Source organism: Myotis daubentonii, chromosome 2 (assembly GCF_963259705.1).
Source record: "Myotis daubentonii chromosome 2, mMyoDau2.1, whole genome shotgun sequence".
In the NCBI taxonomy this organism is placed as follows: domain Eukaryota; kingdom Metazoa; phylum Chordata; class Mammalia; order Chiroptera; family Vespertilionidae; genus Myotis; species Myotis daubentonii.
The window spans coordinates 19244433-19264845 of NC_081841.1; the positions used below are offsets into that span (position 1 = coordinate 19244433).

General features: G+C 43.2%; 1 protein-coding gene across 1 annotated transcript in view; it reads right to left on the reverse strand.

The window, feature by feature from the left end:
• The window catches only part of CFAP54 (cilia and flagella associated protein 54), a 252763-nt gene that overhangs the window by 111069 nt on the left and 121281 nt on the right, over positions 1-20413 (reverse strand). Inside the window, exons 39-43 of the mRNA XM_059681924.1 lie at positions 17148-17256; positions 8885-9037; positions 4540-4728; positions 1021-1108; positions 300-509 (exon numbers count right to left, since the gene is read on the reverse strand). Of these exons, the coding sequence (XP_059537907.1) occupies positions 300-509; positions 1021-1108; positions 4540-4728; positions 8885-9037; positions 17148-17256 (749 nt within the window). The remainder of the gene's footprint in view (positions 1-299; positions 510-1020; positions 1109-4539; positions 4729-8884; positions 9038-17147; positions 17257-20413) is intronic.

Here is a 20413-nt window from a genome sequence, read left to right on the forward strand (position 1 = left end):
GCCAAGTACTGTAAGGATATTTAAAAAAAAAAAAAGATAATTTGTGATGATACCTAGGTATAAGGCATTGCAACAGACTTTCACATGTTATGTGATGATAAGCTGACTAATGGTCCCCATGTCCTAAGATATCAATGTCCTAATTCCCAAAACCTATCAACACACTACCCTGCATGACAAAAACAATAAAAAAGACTTTGTAGATGTGAATAAATTAAGAACATTAAGATGAGGTTATCCTGGATTATTTAGAGGGAAGCTATTAGCTATCATGCAGATCATTCCATCGTCACACTCACTGAGCTATCTTTGCCGATATTTCCGCCCCTTGCAGACATCCCCAAATGCCAACTCTGGACAGGAATTCCTCACTGTAGTCTTTGGAACGTGGAGGTGAACAGCTGTTGGTGGCATTGGTGACCGCAGTGCCCAACTCCTTCCATGTATGCAGCACATCTTGTTTTCTGAATATGTCATCAAGAGCTTGACACCAGCATTTAAAAGCAGCCCTAGAACAGAAACAGAGCATCGAGCATTCCATTCTCCGAGACCTGTATCATTAAATCTTTCCAAAAGGGAAGGTGAATACACTGAAGAAACATTTTAATTTAAACCTATACCAGCCCTAGCTGTTTGGCTCATGGACAGAGCATCAGCATGTGGACTGAAGAATCCCAGGTTCGACTCTGGTCAAAGGCACATGCCTGGGTTGCAGGCTCAATCCCCAGTAGGGAGCATACAGGAAGCAGCCAATCAATGATTCTCTCTCATCATTGATGTTTCTATCTCTCTCTCCCTCTCTCTTCCTCTCTAAAATCAATAAAAATATTTTTAAATACTATATCATTTGTATATTATATATACATAACCATTTCTCTTAGGCAGCATTTGATGAATAAATGTAGCAATGTAATATTATTGAAGAACTAGCAATTACAAAAGACAGTATTTTTTCACAATTAAAAAAGTGTTTTTCAAACAAAGGTTTCTCTCGTTCTGTAGACTCCTAAAAAAGTCTACCTTTTCTTTCCTGCGAAGACAAGAAGACTTCCAAGTTGATGCAATGCTTGAACTTTAAGACTTCTTTGATTGCTGGCTTGGAGAACATCTGTATTTTAATCAAGTAAAAGAACAAAATTCAGTTCCTGAAAAAGATTTCCTTTTTATTTGCAAGAACACTTTAAACTGTATTATTCCTTAATTGAGTATAGTAGGAAACTGCACACAAGTAGTGCCTTCAAATGTCACATAATATATATACAGAAAGAGAGTAGACGATGTTCTATTTAAAGACTGTGGAGTGGGAGATTGGGTGTAACAACAGGTAAGAAACATGGAGAAAGTGAAAGAAAAATCACGCAGGTAGAAAGGCAGAAAAGGCATGCAAAGGAGAAAGGGCTGGGTATATATGAGATGACATGTGTTTTCCTGGGAGGGTGAAGCATGGTTTTCCTAAGGAGGGTGAAGAAGAAGTCGTGGTAACATTACAGAGGCTTCTGAATGCCTTGTGGGGAAAAAAATGTGGATGTTATTCTATACTAGAGGCCCGGTGCACAAAAATTTGTGCACTCAGGGGGGAGGGGAGGTCCCTCAGCCCGGCCTGTGCCCTTTCGCAGTCTGGGACTCCTCGGGAGATAACGACCTGCTGGCTTAGGCCTGTTCCCGGGTGGCAGAGAGCAGGCCCAATCCCTAGGTGCAGCCCCTGGTCAGGCTCAGAGCAGGACTGACTGGAGAGTTGGGGCGCCGCCCCCTGCCATGCACAGAGCAGGGCAGATTGGGAGGTTGCGATGCCACCCTCAGTCACGCTCAGGGTAGGGCCGATTGGGGAGTTGGGGTACCGCCCCCTGTCACACTCAAGGCAGGGTCGATGGGGAGGTTGCGGTGCCACCCCATCATGCACAGAGCAGGGCCAATCAGGGGGGTTGGGGCTCCCTACCCTGTCACGCACAGAGCAGGGTCAGTCAGGGGGTTGTGGAGCTCCCCCCTGTCACACACAGAGCAGGGCTCATCAGGGGGTTGGGGAGCTCCCCCCTGTCATGCACAGAGCAGGGCCAATCAGGGGTTGAGGAGCTCCCCCCTGTCACACACAGAGCAGGGCTGATCAGGGGGTTGGGGCGCCGCCACTGTCACACTCAGAGCAGAGCCGATGGGGAGGTTATGGCTCTACCCCATCACACACAGAGCAGGGCCCATGGGGGGGGAGGGTTGGGGCGCCACCCTCTATCACCCACAGAGCAGGGTCGATCAGGGGGTTGGGGCGCCGCCACTCTCACACTCAGGGCAGGGCCGATGGGAAGGTTATGGCTCTACCCCATCACACACAGAGCAGGGCCTGTGGGGGGCAGGAGGGGGTTGGAGCACCGCACCCTGTCACACACAGAGCAGGGTCGATCAGGGGGTTGGGGCGCTGCACCCTGTGACACACAGAGCCACAGGGCGATCAGGGGGTTTGGGTGCTGCCCCCTGTCACGCTGATCCCAGTGCCGGGAGGCCTCGCGGCTCCGCTGATCCCGGTGCTGGGAGGCATATTACCCTTTTACTATATAGGATAGAGGCCTGGTGCATGGTGGGGGCCGGCTGGTTTCCCCTGAAGGGTATCCTGGATCAGGGTGGGGGTCCCCACTGGGGTGCCTGGCCAGCCTGGGTGAGGGGCTGAGGGCTGTTTTCAGGCTGGCGGGTGACTGAAGCTCCCAACTGCTCCTTTTTTTCTTTTTTTTTTATTCTGGGCCAGCTTTAGCTCTGGCTCCAGCTCTGAGGCCTCTGCTGCTGAAAGCAGGTATCTGGTTTGTTTGGGTTCTATAATCGAAACTCTGTATCAACTCCAGCTCTGAGATCCCGGCTGGCTGAAAGCAGGTTTCTGGGGTTTTGTTTAGCTTCTATATTCTTTACAATGTTTCTTAAACTGCAAGCTCAGAGGCCGGCAAAGCAGGCGGGGAACGTTGGTTTCCTCCGTCACTGAAGCAAGCAAGCCTCATGTTAGCTTCAAGCTGCCTGGCTCTCGGGCGCCATCTTGGCTGGCAGTTAATTTGCATATCACCCTGATTAGCCAATGGGAAGGGTAGCAGACGTATGGTAATTACCATGTTTCTCTTTTATTAGATTGGATTAGAAGAGAAACCTTGAGCAGGGATGTGACAAGATTACAGCATACCAGATTCTTCCTTTTACCCAAATGCACAAAAGCAAATTTTTTAATATCACCTGAATTTGGGGGGTAGGTGTAGGGGTTGAGGGGGTTCTGATGAATGCATGCTTTTAAGAATATGTAGCTAAAATGCCCAACCGACATGACAGTGGTTTCTAATGAGGCTGTACTTCCTCCAAGGTATTTTGGAAGTCTTAGGAAGGGTTTTGTTAGTCATCACTATGGGGCATCTCCTGGTATTTTGTAGGTGAAGACCAGAGACACTGGATGGCCTGCAAAGCACAGAACCTTCACCCACAGTGAAGAAAAAGATGAGAAACCCATTTGCAATAGTATTCTAACATCTAACTTCATTCTACGCAAAAAAAGGGTATATGTGCATGTTTTCAAAATGCTCTGAATTTGCCAGAAATGCAACCACACACTGTGGTACTGTTTTGTTTAGAATTTTACCTAGATTTACTTGCTATTTTAGAAAACTGTATCACCCAGATAAACACTGCTGATGCCACGTGTCACCAGTACAACAACAAACCACTTAGCATTCAGAGCTGTGACATCCTGGTGATCCTACACACAGGGTATGAGCATCTGATTGTTTCACTGTGCCTTCCACTGCTTGAGTACTTACATACCAACAATAGCATTTATTGAAAAATGACTTGAGTTTCACATTGATTTGGGGGGAAAATAATACATGTAGGAAGAATATATTTAATGTAAATTTTACTCCAGAGAGTAGAGGGGGAATTGCAGAATGACTGCTACAAAAAAAAAAAAAAATAGGAGATGTTGGTCTACAGCACAGGTTAAGTATCTACTGCTGAATTTATGAAAGACAAAGAAAGTAAAATCAGCTGGGGCAGAGCACAAGAACTTGACAGTGGCCACATCCTGACCAGTGGATGAGAGATTAAGTTACTAAAGAGGGATGGTCAGAAGGGTAGCCTAAGATCTTGTAATGTGGCAGACAGGCTGGGGGAAGTGGGCAATGGGAGGAGCTGGAAGCTTCTTGTTTAGACTCTCTTCTGTCACGCACGGTCCGCAAGGTATGACAAATAGATTCTATTTTAGGCTCTTTCACCCCTTCTTTAATTCTATTTTTTAAAATAACATTTAAGCCTAGCCAGTGTGACCCAGTGGTTGAGCATCAACCTGTGAACCAGGAGATCATGGTTCGATTCCCCGTCAGGGCACATGCCCGGGTTGTGGGCTGGATTCCCAGTCAGGGGCGTGTAGGAGGCAGCAATTAAATGATTCTCTCTCATCGTTGATATTTCTATTGCTCTCTCCCTCTCCCTTCCTCTCTGAAATCAATAAAAATATATAATTTCAGGACCAAATGTAATACAGGTAATCATATTGAAAATAAATACACTATGAGTAAATCTTACCAATAGTTTCGTAATATGAAGAAATTACGAGTCCGAGCTGTGAATAGGGAAGTTTGCTTTTCTCCACTGAACTGAAAACTCTGAAGTGTTCCTGAGAAAGGTCAGGGGGTGTGGGCATGTGCATCTCTTCTGTCCCCAGGCAAAATTCCACCTTTCCAGCAGCAAATCTGGTGTTTATTCCTTTGTCTCCTATTAATGAAGAAAATGAGTAATAAATTTAAAATGGAAAAAAGAAGGGAAGTTCATGGTGAAGAAGAAGGTATAGAAATGGAAAGGGAGGAGAGATTTTGTATGTAGCTGAGACTTATTTGCAATTTGGGAACTTAGTTTCCTTAAACTTAGTATCTAGAATCATCTCTAAGAGCACGCATGTATGTGGATTGGCTCTGTGCTCAAGCTATTTCACAGTTTTGCCATAATGTAAATGCTGAGATAACGCTTTGTTTCTCTTGGGGATTGGTGGAAGTAAAACCACTGGGGTTTGCCCCTTTTTTAAGAGCTTCCAAGAGTAAGATGTGAATTTGCCTCTGGGCAGAGACCTCTATGATAAAAGCAACACTTAGGTAGTTCCGCTTAGCTCCTGTATACTCATACCTATGACTTCTTTTATGGGGTCAATCCATCTCATATTTGGTCTCCTCTTTTCCTTCTGTATTCTATTTTTCCAGCATAGTGTCTTTTCCAAAGAAGCCTATCTCCTCATGATGTGCTCAAAGTAGAACACTATTTATTTTATTTATTTATATATTTTTTGCCTCCAGCAATGTTTCGGGCTTAATTTACTTTAGGCCCCACTGGTTCATCTTTCAGGCAGTCCAGGGTATCTATAGAGCTCTCCTTCAACACCATATTTCACATGAATATTCGATTCATATTTTAGTATTTCAAAAGAACATTTTGGTACCAGTTAAGATTCAGAGTGAGTTGATATAAACCATTCTTAGGAATTTTATTTCCTTTTTTATTACCTTAACCATTGTCAATGTATACCATAATTGAAAGAACTTTAAAAATAATACAGAGAGTTAAATTTAATGTAATATGAGTCTGTTAACAGTACAACCAAAATCTATGGATACGTATCATAGGTTTTTGCAGAGGGCAGCTGGCTTGGAGAACATCTGATCTTTATTATTTCCTTCCGTCTGCTTACACTGGGCTTTTCTTGTTGCTCTCTTTCTAATTCTTTGAGTTGTAAGGTTAGATAATTTATTACAACTTTTCTGGTTTTTTGAGGTAGGCCTGTAGAGCTATGAACTTCCCTCTCAAGACTGCTTTCACTGTGTTCCATAGATTTTGGATTGTTGTGCTTTCATTGTCATTTGTTGCCATTATGTTTTTTATTTCTTCTTTTATCTCTTTGGTAACACAACCATTGTTTAATAGCATGGTATTTAGCCACCAGGTGTTTGATTTTCTTCCATTGTTTTTATTGTAGTTGATTTCTAATTTTATGCCATTATAATCTGAGAAGATGCTTGAAATGATTTCTATCTTCTTGAATTTGAAAAGACTTTTCCTGTGTCCCAATATGTGGTCTATCTTTGAAAATTACCCACTTGCACTTGAGAAGAATGCATATTCTGTGGCTTTGGGGTGGGATGTTCTCAATATGTCAATTCCATCTGATCTAGTGAGTCATTTAGGATTGATGTTTCTTTGCTGATTTTTAGTTTAGAGGATTTGTCTAGTGGTGTTAGTGGGGTATTAAAGTCCCCTGCTATGACTGTATTGCTGTTGATCTGTTCCTTGCTATCTTCTTAAAGTTTTTTTATGTATTTGGGTGCTCCTGTATTGGGTGTATATATGTTTACCAGAGTTATATATTCTTGTTGAATTGCTCCCTTTAGTATTATGAAGTGGCCTTTCTTATCTCTAGTTATGGCCTTCACTTTGAGGCCTAATTTGTCAGATATAAGTATTGCTACCCCAGCTTTTTCTTTTTTCACTTCCATTGACCTGAACACCTTTTTTCTATCCCTTCATCATCAGTCTGTGTGAGTCCTTTGTTCTGAGGTGGGTCTCCTGTAGATACAGATATATGGGTCATGTTTTCTTATCCATTCAGCTACCCTATGTCTTTTGATTGGGGCATTTAATCCATTTACATTTAAAGTTATTATTGATAGGTATTTGTCACCATTTTTATTCTTTATGCCTGTATTCCTTCTTCCCTTCCTATTTCTTCTTTCATAGCACACCCTTTAGCATTTCTTGCATTGCTGGTTTAGTGGTAATAAACTCCCTTAGTACTTTTTTGCCTGTGAAGCTCCTGATTTCACCCTCAACTTTGATTGACAGCCTTTCTGGACACAGTATTCTTGGATTCAGACCCTTGCTTTGTATGACTTTGTATTTCATTCCATTCCCTTCTGGCCTGATGTGTTTCTGTTGAGAAATCAGTTGATAGTCTTATGGCAGATCCCTTGTAGGTAACTTTCTGTCTCTCTCTGACAGCCTTTAAGATTCTTGCTTTGTCATTGGTGTTTGCCAATTTAATTATAATGTGTCTTGGTATCAGCTTTTTTGGGTTCATCTTGTTTGGGACTCTGTGAACTTCTTGGACTTGTGTGAGTTTTTTCTTCCTAATACCAGATAAGTTTTCTGTCATTATTTCTTCAAATAGGTTTTCTAATCCTTGCTCAGTTTCCTCTCCTTCTGGCACCCCTATTATGCAGATGTTGTTTCATTTCATGGTGATCCAAAGTTCCCTTGGGCTCTCCTCCTGTTTTTTAATTTATTTTTCCAGTTGCTGCTCTGCTTAGGTATTTTTTTCTACCTTCTCTTCTAGCTCATTGACGTGGTCCTCCACTTATTCTAGTCTACTGTTGATGCTTCCTATTGTGTTCTTTATTGCAGCGATGTCATTCTTCATTTCTTCTTCATTTCCTCTTGGTTCTTGCACATATTGTTGAATTTGTCTTCCATCCTTTTCAGTGTCCTTATCATTGCTCTGAATTCTTTCCCTGACATATTACTTGCCTCTATTTCATTTACTTCCTTTCCAGTGATTCCTCCTTTTCTTTCCTATGAAGACTGTTTCTTTGTCTCCCCATGTTCACTCCTCTCAGGGTGTCTGGTTATGTAGCTCCCTCTCTCTCCTGCACTGACTCTCTCTAGGCCAGTAATTCTCAACCTTGGTTGCACATTAGAATCACCTGGGAATCTTTTTAAAATCCTGATTTCTGGGCCTCATCCTCTGGAAATTCTGTTTCTTTGTTATGGGGTGGGGCCACAACATTAGTAACAAAGAAACAGAATTTCTGAAGGATGAGGCCCAGAAATCAGGATTTTAAAAATATTCCCAGGTGATTCTAATGGTCAGCCAACGTTGAGAAACACTGCTCTAGGCGATCTCTGACCTTTCCATCCACAGATTGCCTCACCAGCTGTGTTTAATTCACCAATTCTGGGTAGATGTTATTTGATTCAGCTGTTCCTTTTATCTGCTCCGTGAGAAGGCACAGAACCCATCCATGTATTTGGTCGCCACCTTGTCTCCCCCTGGACAAACTTTTTAGGCACCCACAGTCAGGGAGGCTGGAGTCTTGGTGTTTGTGGGTTTACAGAGGTCCCTGGGTGTTGTGGTTGTAGGGTCCCAGGAGATGTCCAAGGTCTTCCTGGTTGAAAGTAAGGCTGGGCTTTTGATCCCAGCCACTCTCCCCTTTAAAATGGTGCAGTCTCTGAAGCAGAGCTGGCCACTCAGGGAGAGATGTCAGCAGTAGTAGAGGCTACCTGGCCAGGGGAGCCCATCCGCCAGTCCACAATAGGCCTGTGGAATATAACTGTCCCTCACTCACAAATACATTCACTTCATGGATGTCCATGCACTCTCTTTTAGCTCTCTCAATCACACACTACCTTGCAGCCTGCCATCCTATCAGATGCCATCTTGGATCCATCAATGAGAAATCTTAATGATGCTTATATTAAAACATGTTAATTTCTTTGATACTGATAAAGTAATGTTTTGATAAAAAAAATTCTAGTTAACTCAGTATGAATCAATTCACCTACTCATGAAAACTAAACAAGACTGTAGCACAATACTTGCATAGAAAATGGTAAGACCATAGATGTACAGAGTCAAAACATTAACAAATATTGTTTTTGTATCCCCTTTACACAGGGAGTATGGTAGTTTCACAGGAAGCATAAAAGCAGATGAGACAGTGCCTTGGTTGGAATAAAGTGAGAGATGATGCGATCCACTAGGCAGGAAGAAAGTGCAAGGCAGCAGTGAGTGGGCATGGAAGTGGGGGGAGGAGGCACCTGTGGCAGGTAGATCTGCAGGTGGCATCCCCATCTAAGTAATGACTAGGGGATACAGAGCAAGTATTTTTACCTTGTGTCTGTGCAAGAAATAATGAAAGCAACTTTCTGCTGTGTCGGATTGATCTGTTATGATATCTGGACTTTTCCAAAGTCTCTCTAAAACATCTCAACGTATCTGTCACATCCACGGGCACAGAGAGGAGCCCTTTGGCATGGCTGTATTCTGAAAGGAAAAGGAAGAGTAACACTCAGGATTAAATGCATCAGCAAGCAAACTAGTAGCAAAAGACTAATTCAGAGAATTTCTTGGTCCCAAATTAAAGCTGCTAAATTCAAAGCCTCCAGGTATGTAGCAGGTATTTCAACATTCAGGTAATTTTTTCTGTATGTTCGAAAGTTTGTTTAAAAAAAAAACACCTTAGAAAACTTTTGATTCTTATAAAATGCAAAAAAAAAAAAAAAGAAAACACAAAAATTTTAGATCTTGTAAATTTTCCTTATGAAGCCTACAGAAAAGAGAGAAAATAAAAAAGTTTAGAGATGGGCAACTGCTCTCTTAAGAAAAGAAAAGGACACTTTCTAATATAGGAACAGAGGCAAGGAAGATGGGGTCATAATAGAATATGAAACCAATAAACAGTCCTGATAAAAAAGAGTTGCTATAAGGTCTCTGGAGAGGAAATGACCATCCAAGAATTAAGCTGCAAAAAAGATGATCATGAAGCAGACACACACACACACAAAAAAAAACAAAAAAAAACAAAAAAAAAAACAAGAAATAAAGACTTCGAACAGAGTAGCAAAGGAATTTGCTTCTTTAACAATTTGAATAGTCTGAATACTCCCTGCAAAATCTGAAGTCCTGAGAGTACTGCAACTTTTAGGGAATGCAGCTATAAGAGGTTAAGAGGCAATACCCTTGCCCTCAAGAGTTTACAGGATAGCTGAAGAGATGAAACATCTGACATAGGCATATTAAAATCACACTGGCAGAGTGTCTTCTTACATGCTAAAACAAGGGAAACATTGAGGTGAGAGATCAGCATAGAGAGGAAAAGGTGAGCTAGGAAGACTTCATGAGAGAGAAGGTATACCAACTCTGTCTTAGAAGATGGGGAGGAATTGGTTAGGAAGAAAGAGGCAAGGGGGTTTAGATCCTTAGAATAAAAATAGCTGAAATTGATTGAGCACTTACACTATATCAGATACTATCTATATATATAAAAGCCTAAGTGACCAGCAGACCGGCTGACCAGTAGCTATGATGCACACTGACCACCAGGGGGCAGATACTCAACACAGGAACTGCTGAGCTGCGGTGAGTTGGCAGCTGCGGTTCTCGGGTGACACACCCAGAACCAGAGAGGAGGGAGCCCAGTTGCGGGGTGTGTCACCCGAAAACCGCCCTCTCACAATCTGGAACCCCTTGGGGGATGTCAGAGAGCTGGTTTCAGCCTGATCCCTGGAGGCCAGGCCAACGGACCCCACCATGCACTGGGCCTCTAGTTCTAAATAATTTACCTCGATAGTCTCATCAAACCCTAAACACAACTGTAAGAGGTAGGATGAGGAAAGAAGGCATAGAAAAGTCTGGTAGCTTCCCTCTAGTCACAGAGCTAGCTGTGCAAGGAGAGGAATGGCAGCAGCAGTAAGGGTGGTGATTCGGTCACAGTGAGATGCCATGGCCAGTCCTCTTGAACAAAAAAGGGTTTGCCAGGGGCCTGAAGCCCCCACTGAGTGAATGCCCTTCATCCTCTTTACTGGGGAGCTGAGCCAGGGTTTTGAGAAGGACCCTGACAGGAAGAAAGTGATGTTTTAGGAAGAGTCAGCTGACAATTGTACATCAGCTGACAGCAGACTTTAATAGAAGAAGGTTGGTGGCTGAGAGACTGACAGCATCGTGTGATTTGAACTTGACAAAGGCAGTAGCAATGTAAACAAAGGAGGGACACAGGGAACTTTCCATTGTTGAAGCAACAGGAAAAGTGGTTAAATTGGCTATGTGGGGGAAAACGAAAAAGAGGTGGGAATTACCTATTCCCTCTCCTGTCAGGGCCAATGATCTTGCTTCTTACCTCACTTGAAAAAACCTGAAGCAATCTAAAGGGATTTCCCACAAGCCCCCACCAGTATATCCACCCATGCCTATCTACATCTCAACATCATCCCCCCAGCAGTTCTCCTTCCCCCAAATCATTAATTTTCTCTGTGCTGAATATTTCCCAGCAACACATTTTGCTGTTTTTTCCCTGATTTAAAAAATATTGAAAATGTTATGTTCACTGCAGCATTATTTACAATAGACAAGACAGGGAAACAACTCAAATGTCCATCGCCAAATGGAGACAGGGAATGCGGTGTATATATATATACAATGAAATAAGAAAGAAGGAAATCCTGCCATTTGTGACCACATGGATGGACCTTGAGGGTTTTATGGTAAGTGAAATAAGTCAAAGAAAGGCATATGCTGTATGACCTCACATGTGGAATCTATATAAACCAAACACATAGATAGATAGAATAGACTGGTGATTGCCAGGGTTGGGGTGGGGATGGGCAAAATAGGTGAAGATGGTCAAAAGGTAAGATTTCCAGTTATAAGTTCTGGGGCATGGTGACTATATTTGAACTTATAAAAAGTGAATACTTTAATTTAAAAAAGTAAAAAACCTTTCTCTTGACTCTACTTTCCCCTCAAGGTACCATTCTATTTCTCTGCACCATGTTTACAACAAAACGCGTTAAAAAGTTCTGTATTCATTGTTTCCCATACACTCTTGAACCCACTTAAATCAGGCCTCCCCCTCCCCATCACTCCATCCCAAAGCTCTTCAATGTGGCTAAATGTAATGTTCAATTTTTAGACTTTACCTCACCTCTGACCCTTTACCTTACTACTCTCCACCATCCCTCTCACACCAGGCATGCTGATAAGTGCTCCACTGAGCTACCAGGCCTGATCTTCATTTGGCCCTTTCAGTTTACCAGGGGTGGGCAAACTTTTTGACTCGAGGGCCACAATGGGTTCTTAAACTGGACCGGAGGGCCAGAACAAAAGCATGGATGGAGTGTTTGTGTGAACTAATATAAATTCAAAGTAAACATCATTACATAAAAGGGTACGGTCTTTTTTCTTTTTAGTTTTATTCATTTCAAACGGGCCGGATCCGGCCCGCGGGCCGTCGCTTGCCCACGGCTGGTTTAGACTCTCCTCTAACCTTATAGCACCCAAGAAAAAAATATGCTAGATATCAGTGGTCATGAGAAGATACTTTCTCCTGACTAATTGTGATAATATGGTAATTTTTAGATGATCCTGCATATTATAGGTTTCACACTGAGTTGTGATCATGAAAATCTTGGCATCCAGCTTAGAGCTCTTTATAAGACTCTTAGACCTCTTGGAGCAGTATCTTGGCCCACACTTTTAGGCTTATTTAGAAAGTTTTAGAATGGTGATTTTTTTTTTTCAGTGAAACTCAGATCATTAGCATGTTTCTAAGCATGGTGGGCCTTATGCGTGTCACCATGACATGTTTGCAAGCTGGTACTCCATCCTGTCCCCATCATGCTCCCTCAAGTCCCCTCTCGCCTAAGCATGCACGGCCCTGCATGATCCTGAACAAGGTATACTCCCACTCCTCCCACCGCCACCCTTATGCACACCACCCTGAAGATTATAAATTTCTGCTCTGTTTTTCTTGCAAGAATTCATGCACCTGGATTTTATCTGTTTCTCTTTAGAGAGAGAGATCAGGGAAAGAAGCCAGCAGAGGAACAGGAGGAAGCTGGGAGCCCTCACATATTAATATTTTGAGACAGTCAGTTACTTTCTCTAGGCCTTTGTTTCAAACATCTGTCAAAAGTGGGATGAAAAAGAGTGGGGTGAATATTATTTACCTCTGAAGGTTACTTTTTTTACCTGTGTGTGAAGTGTCAGCATAGTGCCTGCCATAGAGTAAGCATTCAATAGATGGAGGCTCACATTATGACTGTGAGTCAGGTGTTTTTAAAATATATATTAACACTTACCAGTACCAGGCTAGGCACTGAGGAGGTGAACAAAGCAGACCCGCTCCCTGCTCTTACAGAGCTTACATTCCACAACAGAAATCATAAAGGCATGCGGTGCCAAGAACACAGGAAGAAGGGGAAGTGACTGCCATCACTAGAATAGGGGTCAGAATAAAATTATCCTCCTGCTACTTTTATCAAATATATACTCATAAATCATTCTTTTCTTTTCTAAACTCTATAGTGCTATTTGATTTTCCTTTTTTCAAGCCCTACTGTACCTTTTCCTTATGGTCTAATTAGGGTTCTGTCTGGTGTTTTGTGGCTGCCTACATGAGATTTAAAAGAAAAAAAGCAATAAGGAAATATCAGCTTCAGAGGCCTTATCCTGACATCTGTCTCAGGGAGGTTCCTGTATGAAAATTCCCATGGATAATTCAAGAAGCTATTTCAAAGCCACAGCAGTTTGAAATAGGCGAGAAGAAGAAGATAAGGAGAAGTGGGAGGAGGAAGAAGGGAAGAAAAATGAAGAGAATCATTATGTCTCTCAGTGTACCAGTGTCGACATTAAAACTGAAATGCCAATCGCTCCTGGAATACAGGTCCACAAAGGAAAACTCCCAGGGAGTACACGAAATTTGTGCTGCTTTCTACACATTTGGTCACATCAGTCCAAATGCCCAGAGGCCGTAATAAAACACACCTGCCTAAGGGCTGAAAATTCCAACATACCTGAATACTGAACAACCCTATCAGGAAACTTAACTACCAATAAGGTCAAGACTCAAGAATGAGGCTCCAGACAGAATGCAAACACAGCTCCAATAAGATACATAGCCACAGAGTTCTCTCCCCTATGAAGCTTAACAAGCAGGCAAGTTACTCATCCATACAAATAATAATCAATAAAGCAGGGTATTCTCACTTCTCCAAATCCTACAGAGACCTTCCCAAATTACATATGCATTATTAAACAGTTAGAGGGAGAATGGAATGCTTTTAAATAATGAGAACACCAAATGTTTCTAGGCACCGGAGCATTACAACATCTGTTCCGGAGAATGAAATGTATCAAACATTAGTAACAAATGCTATCATGCCAAAAGGAAATATATGATGTTCGAAAGAAGCAATTTGGTGTGGAAAACATCAAGAATATGCTTGGTCTTTTAAAAGACTTGCAAACAAGTTGTGGTGACATATATAAGACCAACCATGATTATAAATATGTTAATGATCTGAGTTGATTACACTGAAAAAAATTCAGCATCCTAAATATTTGCCAAATAAGCCCAAAAGTGTGGGCCAAAATACTGCTCCAAGAGATCTGAGAGTCTTATAAAGCTACTAGAGGCCCGGTGCACAAAAATTTGTGCACTCGGGGGGGGAAAGGGGGGCCCCTCAGCCCAGCCTGTGCCCTCTCGCAGTCTGGGACCCCTCGAGAGATAACGACCTGCTGGCTTAGGCATGCTCCCGGGTGGCAGAGGGCAGGCCCAATCCCTAGGTGCAGCCCTTGGTCGGGCTCAGAGCAGGGCTGATTGGGGAGTTGGGGCGCCGCCCCCTGTCATGCACAGAGCAGGGCGATCGGGAGGTTGTGATGCCACCCTCAGTCACGCTTAAGGTAGGGCCAATTGGGGGGTTGGGACACCGCCCCCTGTCATACTCAAGGCAGGGCCAATGGGGAGGTTGCGGCACCAACCCCTGTCACGCACAGAGCAGGGCCAATCAGGGGGCTGGGGCACTTCCCCCTGTCACTCACAGAGCAGCGCCCATCAGGGGGGTTGGGGCTCTGTACCCTGTCACACACAGAGCAGGGCCAACCAGGGGGTTGGGGTGCTTCCCCCTGTCATGAACTGAGCAGGGCCCATCAGGGGGTTGGGGCGCCACACTCTATCACCCACAGAGCAGCAGGGCCGATCAGGGGGTTGGGGTGCCGCCACTCTCACACTCAGGGCAGGGCTGATGGGGAGGTTATGGCTCTACCCCGTCACAAACAGAGCAGGGCTGATCAGGGGGTTGGGGCGCCGCACCCTGTCACACACAGAGCCGCAGGGCGATCAGGGGGTTGGGGAGCTCCCCCCATCAGGCACAGAGCAGGGCTGATCAGGGGGTTGGGGCGCCTTCCCCTGTCACGAACAGAGCAGGGTGGATAGGGAGGTTGTGGCCCTGCCCCCTGTCACACAGAGCCACAGGGAGATCAGGGGGTTTGGGCGCTGCCCCCTGTCACGTTGATCCCGGTGCGGGGAGGCCTTGCGGCTCCGCTGATCCCAGTGCTGGGAGGCATATTACCCTTTTATTATATAGGGTAGAGGCCTGGTGCACGGGTGGGTGCCGGCTGGTTTGCCCTGAAGGGTGTCCTGGATCAGTGTGGGCATCCCCACTGGGGTGCCTGGCCAGCCTGGGTGAGGGGATGATGGCTGTTTGCAGCTGGTCACACCCCCTTCAGGGTGGGGGTCCCCACTGGGGTGCCTGGCCAGTCTGGGTGAGGGGCTGAGGGCTGTTTTCAGGCTGGGGGTGACTGAAGCTCCCAACCGCTCCTTTTTTTCTTTTTTCTTTTTTGTATTCTGGGCCAGCTTTAGCTTTGAGGCTTGGCTCCAGCTCTTAGGCCTCCGCTGCTGAAAGCAGGTTTCTGGCCTTTGCTTACAATGTTGCGATCCTGCTGGCTGAAGCCCGGTGGACTAAAGCAGGTTTCTGGGGTTTTGTTTAGCTTCTATATTTGTTACATAGTTGCTTAGAGTTTCAGCTCAGAGGCCTGCAGCGGCAGGCGGGGAACGTTGGAGTCCTCCGTCACTGAAGCAAGCAAGCCTCATGTTAGTTTCAAGCTGCCTGGCTGCCGGCCGCCATCTTGGCTGGCAGTTAATTTGCATATTGCCCTGATTAGCCAATGGGAAGGGTAGCGGTCGTATGCTAATTACCATGTTTCTCTTTTATTAGATAGGATAATCTGAATGCCAAGATTTTCATGATAATAACTCAATGTGAAACCTATATTTCATATGCAGGATCATCTAAAAATTACCATACTATCATAATTAGTCAGAAGAAAGTATCTGTCTTCCCATGACCACTGATATCTATCATTTATTTTCTTGAGTGATAGAAGGTTAGAGTAGAGTCTAACTTGAAAGGGCACAAATGAGGATCAGTGCTCAGTGGAGCATTTATGGGCTAAATAATCAGACCAGGGTTTGAATCACAATTCCAGTACTTACTAGTAACATTTCATTCTCTCATCTGTAATGTAAGCATAAAAATACCTATTACTAAGATTGCAAAAATTAAAGCACCTAGTGGTTGCCAAGTGATAAATATAGTGCCTGCCACTATAATATTCTTTAAGTTTTTATCCATTCAAATATTCCTGCTCTAACCATTACTCAAACTGGCTTATACCTCCACCACCATTGAGATTCAACCCAAAAATCCCTGTGGCCAGATTCCACCTGCCTTCCTGCCTGTCCACCACCTTGACTTTCCAAATGAGCTTTAACAACAGATAGGCACAGTGCTTTTCTGACGTAATGCTTCCATAACCAATAAGCACCTACTGTCACACGGGTCTAGAATTTTACGAGGTATGTCTTCTCTATCCCTTCTATGGCAGTCATTATTTTGATAACCAGCATTTTTGACACATTTTCTCACATCTGCCAGTCCCTTTTTAGGATGTAGGGGATAATATAAGTCACATTCTGAGTTATGGATTCCAAATTTTGGGATCTCCAGAGTTTTAACAGACAAGATCAAGAAAAGGAGAACACACCCGGGAAGAATCATACCCTTTGACTGGAACTAGTCACATATCATGACCACATGAATCCTTCAACTGTTTATTGACTATGAGGGGATACTTGGATTTATCCTGGACAGTAAAACCTAAACTTCGTGGTCACCAACCTCCTTCTACTGGACCCTCTACACTACTCTGCAGCCCTTCCACCTTCCCTTCTCCTATTTACCTCAAGGGCCAGTCCACTCTTTCACATTCTGAAATCTCCTACCCTATCAGCCGTGGCTATGCTTTCAAACCCCTGCTTCATGAAGAAAATCTTCAATACCCAGTGAGAATGCCTTCAACTGCTGCTCTTCCCACCTACCAACATTCGCACATGTGGACCTCTTCTCTTCTCCCCTTCTGCCCGGGTGTTCTACCCTCCTGTCCAAGGCCAGTTCCCCTGCAAACATTTTAATTATGGAAGATCTGTCAAGCAGAATGCAACAGCAAACCTTGCTTTAAAAGAGTTTCAAGCCCCGACCAGTTTGCTCAGTGGATAGCGCGTCAGCCTAAAAGAGTTTCAAGGTAAACTGGTACTCACCTGAAAGGATGAGCTTTTGGAGGAAATCTGAGTCGTTTTCTGTGTCTATCAGTTGACTGGGGGGAGAATTAATCTTGAGTTGCTTCCCAATAAAATTTCGGCAGGTTATCTTAAAAAGGAAAGATGAAAAAATATAACTTAGGTATGTATAGCCCAAAATTTGGCTTGCTTAAAATGTTTATCTTATTTTTCATTTGTCAAAACTAAAAAAGAGAGACAAAAGGATGCTACAAATAAAAACTCGCAGAGACTTTTGAGGGAAAAAGCAGCCACATAATTTTTCGTATTTCTTTAGTACAACACAGCTGGAAGAGCATTAGGCAAATTATGTAGAACAATTAGAATATAATTTTCAGATATTCTATAAATTTACAAGCCTGAATATATCTCCCATTATGTAAGTTGAGACATAGTCAAAATATAGGCTGCTTTTCCAATGGCAGATTTTTCCACCTTACTCATAATTAACACAATTTAAACTTCCCTGGTGAAGTTTTTCAGAACTAACTTCCCCTATAGCATTTTAAAAATTTATTTTTCTAACAGATACTTGAGTGCTAAAATTATAAAATATCTGAAAGTGAAACATTTTTATTGATTTTTTTTTTACAGAGCGGAAGGGAGAGGGATAGAGAGTTAGAAACATCGATGAGAGAGAAACATCGATCAGCTGCCTCCTGCACACTCCCCACTGGGGATGTGCCCGCAACCAAAGTACATGCCCTTGACCAGAACCGAACCCGGGACCTTTCAGTCCGCAGGCAGACGCTCTATCCACTGAGCCAAACCGGCTAGGGCGAAAGTGAAACATTTTTAAACAGAAGGGAATTATTTTAAAAGGTCCAAGATCCTCTTCTCCCTGTTGCTCCCTTCCCACTCCTTGAGCTAACCTATTGCTCCAAATACAGCCCCCCTTGCACCCTAGTCTGATTCGATGCTGCTGCTTGATTGTCCCCTGTAGGTACTTCTACTATGAGATGTAAATACAGCCTAATGAAATGCAAATTCCTTCCCACAGCCTTATATGGTCCTATTTGACCTAGTCTTCCTACTGCTCCAGCTTCATTAAACAAAACTTTATTGAACACTTATCACGTGCCAAGCTCAAGGACTATATAGCAGAGAACAAAGAAAACAAAAATTCCTGTTCTTATGAAACTTATTCTAGTGGAAGCAGAGAGATAATAAATAAAACAGAGAAGTACATTATAGAGAATATTCAAGAGTTATAAATACTATACAGAGAAATAAAGCAAACAAGCACAATATTTTTAATAGAGTAATGAAGAAAGTACTCACAGAGAATATGGCATTTAACAAAAATGCAAGAGAAAAGGCAAGGGAAAAGTCAATATGGATATTGGGGAGAGGAGGATTCCAAGCAGGGGAACAGCAAAGGCAAAGACCCTGAGGCAGAACTGTCTTAAAGAACATGGCAACCTGAGGAGGAGTCACAGGAGAGGAGTTACTGGGGAATACACGGGGATAAGTTCTGTAGGGCATTAAGGCCATGATAGGATGTTCACTTTAACTCTGAAGCAGATGGGAAGCTGCTTTTGGGTTTAAAATGGGGTAATGACATGGTTGACTTAGGTTTTTAAAAGTTGTTCTATCTACTGCATTGAGACTAGACTGTGGGCTGGAGGCAGAGTTTCAAGGAGGTTGGAAGCAAGACCACTAGTTAGGAAGTCATTGCATTGATCAAAGAAAATATAACTGTAGCTTGGATCAGAGCAGGGGTTGTGGAGGTAGCAAGATGTGGTAAGGTTCTGAATAAATTTTGAAGGAAGGGGATTTGGCAACCAATTTGAAGTGCAGTGTGAAAGCAAGAGAAGAATCAGGGGTGTCCCCTAGGTGTCTGGCCTGAGCAGCTAGGAGAGTGGTGGTGTTCAGTGGTTGAGCGTCAACCTATGAACCAGGAGGTCACAGTACGATTCCTGGTCGGGGCACATGACCAGGTTGTGGGCTCTATCTCCAGTTGGGGGCATGCAGGAGGCAGCCAATCAATAATTCTCTCTCATCATTGATGTTTCTATCTCTCACTCTCCTTCTCCCTTCCTCTCTGAAATCAATAAAAATAGATTTTGAAAATTAAAAAACAACAACAATGTGGAGGACTTGGCAGAACAGGTTTGTTTGAGATGAGCTAAATGTGAGAAGTGTATTAAATATCTAAGAGACAATGTTGATTGGGCAGTCTGGTATTTTGATGAGTCAATTTGGTTAGGCTAAACCATGAAGGCTATTGAAGGGAAGAATCTATTTTTTAACATACATAAACCTCAATCCAGTTATTCAATCAAACTGTAATCTAGGTGCTATTATGAAAGAATTTGGCAGATACTAATTAAAGTTCCTAATAAATTGACTTTAATTAGGGAGATTATCCTAGGTGGGCCTAACCCAATCAGGTAAGTCCTTGACAGTGCAGGTGGTCTCCAGACTCCAAATTCCAACCAACCTCCTGATCTAAAACTGTTCTGGCCCCAGTGGATTCTCCCTGAGTGACTTCTTATGGATAACAACTTCTGGCCACACCTGTAGGGTCCCTTCCTGCTCTTGATCCTAACTTCCCACCCTACAGATTTTGGACTTGCTTAGTCAGCCCCCATGATCATATAAGCCAAATCCTTGTAATAAATCTAGAGAGATAGATGATAGGTAGGTAGGTAGATGATAGATAGATGGATGGATGGATGGATAGATAGATAGATAGATAGATAGATAGATAGATAGATAGATAGGTCGGTCTTACTACTTATGCCTCTCTTATTGAACCCTGACTGGTATAGGCAATTAGATATGTCAATACAGAATTCAGGAGAAAGGTCTAGAATGGAGATGTAATTTTGATAGTCATTATCATAAAGATGATACTCAGACCCAAGACTGAATTAACTCACCGTGTCAAAGAATGTGCACAGAGAAGACAGAGGACCAAGAATAGAGACTTGGGACACACTTAACGCCAAGATATTGGGGGGAAGGGGAGTAAGCAACAAAGAAGACAGAAGAGGAACCCCTGTTTCTCTTGTCTGCAACACTGCAGCCTGGAGCCTTCTTTCTGTCCCATCTCAGGACCTCTGCCCTTCTTCCTTTGGACTGGAATGCTCTTTTTCAATGAATGGCTAGTGCCTTCCCATCAAAAGTTACCAGCTCCAAGAGGCCTTGCTGATCATGCTTGCTAAAGTCTCCACCTCCAACCACAGGCTATCTCTATTCTATTGACCTAGTTTGTTTCTTCAGAGAACTTCCACTGATTATAA